The 9,558-nt window shown below is 56.3% G+C and overlaps 1 protein-coding gene across 2 annotated transcripts; it reads left to right on the top strand.

Annotated features, from left to right (window-relative positions):
- Positions 1-583: 583 nt before the first annotated feature.
- PSMF1 (proteasome inhibitor subunit 1) lies at positions 584-7,701 on the top strand. 2 transcript variants are annotated; one of them, XM_041458382.1, is made up of 7 exons: positions 584-755; positions 1,744-1,926; positions 2,462-2,544; positions 3,124-3,300; positions 4,486-4,539; positions 6,359-6,517; positions 6,629-7,701. In XM_041458382.1, exons 1-7 carry the CDS (start codon positions 627-629, stop codon positions 6,678-6,680), a joined length of 837 nt encoding a protein of 278 aa, XP_041314316.1. In that variant the 5' UTR covers positions 584-626; the 3' UTR covers positions 6,681-7,701. The 2 variants fall into 2 exon arrangements, with proteins under 2 accessions (XP_041314316.1, XP_041314317.1); XM_041458383.1 differs by having other exon boundaries at positions 585-755; positions 1,774-1,926.
- Positions 7,702-9,558: the final 1,857 nt, after the last annotated feature.

The raw sequence follows: 9,558 nt of genomic DNA, 5'->3' as shown, positions 1-9,558 counted from the left end.
TTTCTGATGACAAGAAAGAGCCAGGCGCAGGGAAGGAGGCTCAGAGTGACTAACCTGGAGGTTGCTGGATGGTGCTGGGCAGACACCCTTTACAGGATCATGGAATCCCTTAGGTTAGAAAAGCCCACGTAGATCACTGAGTCCAACTATTGCCCCAGCACAACCAAACCCACCACTAACCTTTCTGGCAAAGAAATTTTCCTTAATATCCAAAGTAAACCCCCGCTGGTACAACGTGAGCCCGTTTCCTCTTGTAGTGGCCCTGTTCCCTGGGAGCAGAGCCTGACCCCCACCTGGCGGCACCCTCCTGTCAGGGATCTGTAGAGAGAAGGTCGCCCCCTGAGCCTCCCCTTCTCCAGGTTAAGTTCCCCCAGCTCCCCATCTGCTCCTGATGCTCCAGCCCCTTCCCCAGCTCCATTCCTTTCTCTGCTTCAGCCCCTCAATGTCCTTCTTGTTATGGGGGCCCGAAACCGACCCCAGAACTCGAAAAGCCTCAGCATGGCCGGGCACAACAAAACACGCAGTAGCCCGGCGGCCTCAGGAGGCGGCTCGGGCCCCGCGCAGCGGACGGGGGCCCTCTAGCGAGGGGCGGTGCGGCGCCGGCTCCGCCCCGGCCCGCAGCAGCCATGGCCGGCTTGGAGCCGCTGTACGCCTGGGCAAGGCCCGCCATCTCCCGTCCGCAGGACGCTCTGGTCTGCGGCATCCACTGGGAGCTGATTCAGCACGGCTACCGCTGCCTGGGTACCGGCGACCAGGTACGGGCCGAGCCGCGCTGCGCCGCCGCAGAGGCCTGCTAGGCCGCGGTGAAGCCTCGGCCTTTCCTAGCGCCGCTCGCCGGCGCCGTGCGGTCGAGCCGGGCGACCGCTGCCTGGGCCAGGGGAACTGGGCGGCGCCGGCGGTGTTGGGGGCACCTGGGCCGGTGCGGGGGCTGAGGGGCCTCAGTACTGCTGTGGGGGGCTGCGGGGCTGGGGGTGTCCCGGTGTTGGAGGGTCCCAGTGCTGTAGGGGGGCCCCGCTCTTGGGATAATGGCAATGCTGAGAGGATCCCGGTGCTGGGGGCGCCGAGGGTCCTGATGCTGGGGGTGGGCTGTGGGATGTCACAGGACAGGAGATCCTGATGCTGGTGCGATCAGTATAACTCCAGGAAGCGAGTTAGTATAGTGCTTGGTGGTGAGGCAGAAGTCTGTAAGAAAAGGGAGGTGTCCAGTCCAGTGCAGAGGAGGAAATGTACTGGGGCAATATCAGAGAGGGACAGTCTAGTTCTGGACTCAGTGCTAAGATGAGGGTCTAGTGAATTGGGATCTGATGGGTGTTGGGGGGTAATAGGGGTGTAGGGCACTGTCACAGCAGAGGACTCCTCAGTACCGTAGGAGGGGACACTGTAGGGCAGGGCCCCCAGAAACACTGATGTGGGGCTGGGACAGACATGATGACAGCCTTCTCCCATGTCCCAGACAGCTCTGTATCATGCTGGGGAGGTGAAAGGTGTCTGACAGGGAAGAGCATTGTCTCCTGTGTGGGTATTTGTGACCTCCTCCTGCTGGTTGTGTCCTTCTCTTCCAGTACAGGGATGCTGTGGGAGGCTGGCAAGCAGGCAGGGCCAGCCTCTAGGAAATACCTGCTTGTCTTGTCAAAATCTGGAAGGCATTGAGGGATCCTCTCCCAGAGACCTCAGTTCCTTCCTGGATCTCCCTGTGCAGCCAAGACAAAACCCCTTAGGAGGTCATGCTGGGCTCCTGGGCAGGGTCTCAGCAGCCCATCTGTTCCATTGCAGCCAGGTCCTGATGAAAGGAAGTCAGAGCTGTTGCCTGCTGGCTGGGAAGCCAACAAGGAGGTGTATACACTGCGCTACAAGTCCACAGATGATGCCCATGAGCTGCTGCTGAAGGCCATCATGGTGGAGGACAGTATGATCCTCAATGTCATGGTGAGCACCCATGTGTCTCCTGTGGGTTTGGGGTCCTTTGGCTGGAAAGAACACCAGGGCAATTTCTTAAATGTTGGCTTTTAATTGTTTTGCCTGGAAGTGGTGTTTGCCCCTCAGGATGGGGCAGACCCAGGGGGTGGTTTGTGTCAGATGTGGCCCAGCATGAAGCTTGTCAAACCCTGGCTGTGTCAGGGCAGTGGGACAGTTGGCCTTTAACAGTCCAGCACAGGAGCTGCCCTGCTTCTGTCCCTTTTCCAGCTCAGGACTTCTCTGCAGCCCCCAACAAGAAGCTGCTCCAGGTGTCTTTGCTCAGTGTTCCACCCTTTGCAGCCTGAACTGGGGAGAGTGAGCAGGGAAAATCTTGCTGTACGCTGGGGCTTGCTCCTAGGCATTCAGGCACAGCACAGGGATATGGTGGGAGGCAGGTGGACCCCCATTTCTTGTATCCCAAGCCTGGGGCTGTTTCTGTAGCTTCTCTGCCCCTCATTCCCAGCTCTGCCAGGCTGCTCACTCTGCTTTACCTGTGCTTTTCCAGGATTGCAGATCTCAGAAGGTCGCAGATGTGACCTTGGCAGTGGCTGACTACATCAACCCAGAGCACCTGGACGATTTCCACAAGTAATTTCAGTTTCCTGGTATTTTCTGCAGGAGCAAATTTCCTGCTGGCATGGAGAGGGGGGCAGAAATCAGGTTGGGAGGAGCTGGAGGACTAACTCCCAGTTCAAAACCAGGCCAGCCCTGAAATGCAGCCAGAACTGTTCCCTGCCTTCCTGTGCACTGGCACGAGAGATATAAAGGACAGTGGGATCATGGGTTGGAGCCCAGGGGAAGGCCACCCCACCTGGGAACAGGCCAGGCCAGCACAATTATTTCCAGAGCATTGTGCTGGGTGGACACTGCCTAGGAATGTGACAGCTTCAGCCACATCCACAGTGTCATGTGCTTTCCTCCAGTGCAGACTGCTTGGGTTGGAGCAGAAGGGAGTGGCTGGGTGGCACTGAAATGGGATAAAGGCTTTGGTGCCCTTGTGTGCTGTTACCCCTTCCTGTCCCCTCTGTGCTGCCAGTGGGGGACATGTTTTGTGCCAGGGACACTTTGGGCTTGTCTGCCCCCTCCCCGTGCCTGTTGCAGCATGTCCAGCATCCCATGTCCTGGTGCCATGGCCACCCCACCCCACTGCCCCTCTCCTTGCTGCAGGGTGTACAAGAACACCGAGGAGCTGAGGACAAGAATCACTTCAGGCATCATTGCTCCTCTTGGGCCCCCTGCAGGAAAGGCCAGAAAGGAGCCCGAGTCCAAAGAGGATGTGCCCTGGGATGAGAACCCGGCCCGGCTCCCTCCCCGGCAGCCGATGGGCACAAGGGCCCCATCCAGGTGAGGAAAGAGTGTGTGGCTGCTGAGAGCCCCCTGTTAGAGGGGATGAGGTCCTGGCACAGCTCCCCAAACTCCATGTCAGGTCCCCATCTTGCACATGTGGGATGGGGAGTGGAAAAGATCCAGATCTTCCCCAGCTGGATCGGCCTGGACACCTGGGTTTGATTTGGTTGTTGGAGAGCGATGGGCTGTTCTGGAGCTGTGTGTTGGACTGACAGACCCAGGAGGGAACAGGCTGGGGCTGGGAGGTGAGGTGTGGGTGAAGGACAGTGGCCTTGCTCCTGCTGGCAGAGGAACCATCGAGGCTGGCAGAGCAAGGACATCAGTGGGAAGGACAGTGCCGTTGTGTGGCTGAGCAGCTTTTGGGAGGGACACCAAAGGTGCACTCAGCCAGGGTGGAGTGCAAGACTTGCTCTTCCTGTTCTCCTGACCCCACTTTGCCCTTGGAACCATTGCTGGAAATGCTGGATAGAGGGGACACATGGCACTTGCTTTGCCATCCCTTCCTGGCCCCTTCCAGTCGTCCCTTGTATGTGGCAGGCGGGTTCCCTCCTCTTGCACACACACTGATCACCTTTGGCTGGAAGTCAAGAGACATTGCAGTGGCTCTGCCATCTCTTGGGGACCAGCTGTGACTTCTGGCTTGTGTGTCACCCCACTGATGTCTACTGCCACTCAGAGTGCAAGAGGCTCCGTGGAGAGACTTGGGGAGACAGGCTGGAGCTGGGAGCTGCTCTGGAACCATCTTACTGGCATGGGTTATTGACAGGGAGATGTGCCAGCTGGCTGCAGGCCCACCACCCCACTGTCCCCACGCTCCTAGAAATGGGATTGTGTCTCTGGCTGGGACATGCTGGAGAGCCTGGCCTAGCCCAGCACTGCTTAGGAATCCCCTGACATGGAAACTCCTGACATACATGGACAGCTCCTGCTCCAAGCAGTGGGAACAACAGGGGAAACAGGGCTCCCTTTATCTCAGCAAGCTGCTGCCACACATGTCAGTGTCCTCATCCAGCAACACCCCGGAGCAGGGAATGCTCCCAATGGCAGCCCCCTCATGCAGGGTCCCACAGATCCTAGGGCCCTCCAGGTGCTGCACTGTTTGCCATGGGAGAGCATCCATGGGCACAGCTGCATGCAGCTTCTCTGCTCTTCCTGAACATTTTTCTGTGTCCTATGTTTCAGGCCTTCCCCCTTGAGTCCCTTTGCTGTTGGTGGAGAAGACCTGGACCCTTTTGGGTGAGTATGGCTCTTGAAGCACACCCTGCTCTGCTTTGGGGGATGTGGCGTGGTTGGAGACCACCAAAACAGTATCCAGCCAAGTCTCTCTGAGTGGGAGCTCAGTGCACATTGTGAGGGACCAATTGACAGTTGCTAAAGCTCAATATGGTTCTAATATCATAATAAGATCCCGTCTCTTGCATAGATGATAGGTTGCAATCTGTGTCTGTTTAATAATCAGCTTGTATTCATTTAACACACAGTAATTCCTGCAGTAAATCAAAGCTGAATACGTCGTTAAGTGAATGTAAGCCTCTAATTTAAACCGTTACCAGCTGCTGTGTCTCCAGCCCAGCAGTCTGCAGAAGGGGAGGCTGAAAGCTGAGTTCACAGATTCTCAAGTCCTGTTTCAAGCCTCCCGGCTGTCTGAAGCACTTGGTGAAAGCCTGGGCAGAGGCTGGGCTGTCTGGGAGACTGAGCTTCACAGATATATCCTTGATATTTGGTTTGGTCAGGCAAGGAGAGCCTGTCATCTTCCACTCCAGTTAAAAGCACATAGTCAGACAATAACCAGCTTGTGGTGTCGTTGTGGAGTGTCCTGCAGCCCAGAGGAGACTCCTCTTTGGAACCACTCTCCTGTGGGGATGGCATTTTTTCCCCTCTTGCACGACTTGTTTCTCCGTGGGTTTGGCTAGAAAAGGGACAGCTAAAAATGTCCCTGCTCAGCTGGAAAGAGAGGCCTGGAGCTGGGGTGACTGGAAGGAAACCTGATTGCACCAGGAGAGGGGATTCATTTTGGGGGAAGGGTGTCCCTGTTTCTCTTGCTGCCTCCAGCGCTTCGTCAGAGATTTCTTTGTAAATGACAAAAAAGATGGTAAATGGAAGCAGATTTGTGTGCTGACACCTGCCAGTGCTGGGACTGGAGACCCAGACTCCTAGGAATATGCTCATGGGACCTGGCTGTCCCGGGGCACTTCGGGCAGCTGTTCTAGCCTAATGGAACTCATTAGCACGGTTGTTAATGACTTGTATGATGGCTGCGGTGTCCGGAGGCTCCAGCCACATTTGCACAAAGCCGAGCATGAGGAATGGCACTCACAGCGTGGGGCAGCTCCGAGGAGCCGCCGTGGTCAGCAAATGACTTCCAGGCAGTTCTTTGGAAAGGCTTGTGGGAACCCAGCCGGCTCTTGCAACACTGTGCAGGGCAGGATGGGAAGCAGGGATGGAACGTGGGTCTGCAGGTCTGGTGCTTCTTGAGGGAACAGCCAGCACCTCTGCTGTGGAGATAGCTGAGAGAGCTGAGGCTGTTCAGCCCGGAGAAGAGAAGGCTTCAGGGACACCTTGGAGCCCCTTACAGTGCCAAGAGGGCCTCCAAGAAGAGCTGGAGAGGGACTTTAGACAAGGGCCTGAAGTGACAGAAGAAAGGGGAATGGTTCCCACTGAGAGCAGGCCAAGTTAGATTGGATTTTGGCAAGAAATTCTTTCCTGTAAGGATGATGAGATCCCAGACCTCTGGTTGTCCAGAGAAGCTGTGGCTGCCCCATCACTGAAAGTGTTCAAGATTGGATGGGGCCTGGGACAACTTGGTCTAGTGGAAGATATCCCTGCCTGTGGCTGGGGGTTGGAATGAAATGAGGTTTGAGGTCACCTCCTACTCAAACAATTCTGGGATTCTCTGCAGGGCTCTCTGTCTTCATGGGCTGCCTCACTGGCTGGTCCTGGGAGCTTTCCTTTCCGCATGCCATGTGTCAGGTTAACCTCATGCTCCCATGCTCTGCATTTCTTCAGTTCTCTCCAGTGCGAATCTCATCTCCTTCTCTGCCTTTTCTCTCTCCAGAGGTCGGAGTGGGGGAATGATTGTGGATCCTCTCCGCTCTGGCATCCCTCATCCTAGCATTGACCCATCCTCAGGCATCCCAGGCCGGCTTCCCCCAGGAGCTGTTCCACCAGGCGCCAGATTTGACCCCTTTGGCCCCATAGGAATTGGGCGATCTGGGTAGGTCCTTGGCCATGTTGGTATTCCAGCCTGCCACTGGATCCCAGCTCATCCCTGTTGCTGCAGGCCTGAGCTCTCACTTCTGTTTGACTGCTCTGAATTTCTTTCCAGGCCGGATCCTGACCACCTTCCTCCTCCAGGCTACGATGACATGTTCATGTGAGGAGTCACCACGTGGCTGCTCTTGAACAAGTTTTCTGGGAAGCAGGGGTACTTTGCCTCTTCACTCCTCGGCTGATGGACGTGATCTTTCCAGTAGCGTTTTCCTTCTCTCCGATTTGGGCCACATTCCCTTGTGTCCCATCAGCTATAAAGGCTTCCCTGTTTGCAGAATGGAAGAGGAGGCAGTAGTAGGTAATTTCTTTCTCTGCTCCTCTGAGGGTGCCCAGCTGTTTGCACCCAGCAAGGTGGGAGCATGGGGTGTGGCTCTGTGGGAACAGCCTAGGTGCTGTGGGATTTCTCTGCTTCTCTGGCATGGCAGAGCTTGCTGCTGGGGTCCCACAAGTGGTGGGTGTGAGAAAGGAGTTGGCTCCTTGCTGCTGCTCTGCAGGAAACCACAGCAACCTCCTGAAGGGGACAGCTGGAGCGGGCTCCCCACAGAGTGGGGTTCTCTCTTGCTTTGTATCTGAGCAGGGTGCTGATTGAAGGGCTGGAAAGCCCAACCCACAGGGTCTCCATGGGCAGACCCCCAGCAGCAGCTGGGATTACAGCTGTGCCTACTGGCTTTGAAGAGCAGCACCAAAAAAGCCTTTGATGTGCATGAGAAGAGACACAGATTAAATTCCTGGCTCACCTTGCCCCCTCTCTTCCCTGAAGCCATGGTGTTTTTCATTCCTGGGGTGCCTGTGAAGCCCTGCAGGCAGTGTGGGGAGGGGTGCCCATTGGGCATTGCATGGGTCTGGAGTAAGAGGGAGGGAGCTGTGCAAAAGAGGTTTCTCAAACATGTTTTCCTACTGCCAGTCTTGTTGTGTGTGGCTCTGCCTGGCTGGCTTGGGGAGAATGGGTGAGATCTGCTTGGCTCAGACTTCTGAGCTCTCTAGAAGCCTCCTTTCCTTATAGATTCCCCAGCTCAGTTGATTTGGGCCTGCAGCTCATCTCTCCTGTTAGGGGCTCAAACTGTTTTTCTTCTCGTGTTTGATCTCTTGGAAGAATGTTCGTAAGACTGAAATAAAAACCTGACAACAGTGTTGTGCTGGTGCATACTGGGGTGGCCCCTCTCTTCCCTCCTGTGCAAAGGGAAGCCCCAGAACCCTTCCCGAGGCAGAGGATTCATGTTGGGAACTCGCTTTGTACCTTCCCCTGAGCAGCAGCACTTTTCCAAGAGGATGTAACTGTATTAGGAAAATGAAGTGGAGAGCAGCCCAGCCCTGCTCCTGCAGTAATTGCCTCTCCGGGGCATTGAGTGCTGTTAGAACACTGCACACAGCTGCGTTGGCAGAAATATAAAGGGGGAAGGGATCCCCCCATCTATCTCTTTTCCCAAAAGGCTTTTTCCTTTTAAAACCTCTTTGCCTACAAATGCGGTTAATAAAGCTGTGTTATGGTGTGTGCCACCCTGGGCCCTGCACATGTGGAAGCAGGGAAGACCAGCTGGAGAAATCTGGTGCTGAGAGGAGTTGCAGCAACCCCTGCATCTCCTGAGGGCTCATGCATGGGCTCCCATTCGTGGAGGGGCTGGTTCTGAGCCCAGACCCACTGTACTACCCAGAGGTTTTTTTGGGGAAAGTCCCAACTGCAGACCCACGGGTGGGCTGTAGGCAATGCCCATGATCAGAGCAGCATAGGAGGGATGGAGAGAGACCCAGGCTCGGTGAGGCCATTGCTCTTGCGTGTCCCCTCCGGCTCCTGGGACAGCCTGTGCCTATCCCCAGCTTCCTTCCAGAAGAAAGAAGCTCCCAACCTTGCTGCTGGGGTTGAAAGACTGGATGGGGGAGAGGAAACAGGTTAGGCTCATCGAGAGGCCCTCTCTGCGGGGGGCGGCTGTTTTCTGTGCCTGAATTAATCATGTTCTGCGACCTACCAGGAGGGAGAGACACAGCCGGCTTTGATGGGGCTAATTAAAGCGAGGCAGTGCGGGGAGAGGCTGCGGCAGGGTGAGGAACCGGCTTTTGTCTGCAGCGCCCGGCCCCGGCGGGTCCGTGGTGTTGTGCAGCTGGGAAACAGGTGGCAGAGGAGGGGAGTGGGTTCCAAAGGGGACAAGTGTCTGCTGCGGGCCTTTGCCTGAGCCTCTGGACTCCCAGGACTGAGCCATCCACTCTCCAGAAAGGATGGGTAAAACGAGGCAAGGATCCTCCTCTCCATGTCACAGGACAGTGGGAACAGGAGACCATCCCCACAGTTGGCTTGGGTGCCACCAAAGGAGCTGGAGCGTGGCAGAGGTAGCTCCTGAGGACCAGTGATCCCAAGTACATTTCTTATGCCATCTGTAGGGCTTGTGGCCAGCACAAGCCCCATTCCCTGAGTACGGCTGGGGGGCAGCCGCCCCCATTGCGGGTTTGTTCCACAGTGGCTGCAAGGGTCTGCAGGTCTCCCTTCAACGGGAGGGACAGTTCAGGCCCTCAGTCATGTGTCCCCATCCCTGCTGTTTCTGCCCTAAGCGACAGGAAACATTAACATGCACAGGAGCACAGTAACACACCCCTTGTTAATTTTTATGGGGAGGCTGTGAGGAGTGGCTGGGGCTGGGTGTGCGGTCTTGGCACAGGCTCAGCCTCCCTCCTCCAGCAGCAGCACTTCCACTACACGTTTGAAGAGAGGCACTGGATTATTGGTAATGGCTCAGGATCCCCAGAGAGTCCTTCAGGCCATCTGCCAGCCCGCCCAGCCCACAGCACCTGCCTGCATGCTCCCGATGGGATGGCAGAACCCCAGCGTTGCTAATTACCCTGCAGCCGGTGCTACATCCCTTGGATCCTGGGTACAGGGAAGCCGTGTGTGTGGCCCAGCAGGAAAACAAAGCAGCCCGCGTTATATGGAACTGCTTGCTTTGCTCACCCCTGGCACAAAGAAAGACACCCCCAAAACACCAGCACTGGGGGACT

Source organism: Pyrgilauda ruficollis, unplaced genomic scaffold (genome assembly GCF_017590135.1).
Source record: "Pyrgilauda ruficollis isolate IOZ18807 unplaced genomic scaffold, ASM1759013v1 scaffold127, whole genome shotgun sequence".
Classification (NCBI taxonomy): domain Eukaryota; kingdom Metazoa; phylum Chordata; class Aves; order Passeriformes; family Passeridae; genus Pyrgilauda; species Pyrgilauda ruficollis.
The sequence above is the reverse complement of the archived record's forward strand: the minus strand, read 5'-3'. Positions and strand labels throughout refer to the sequence as shown.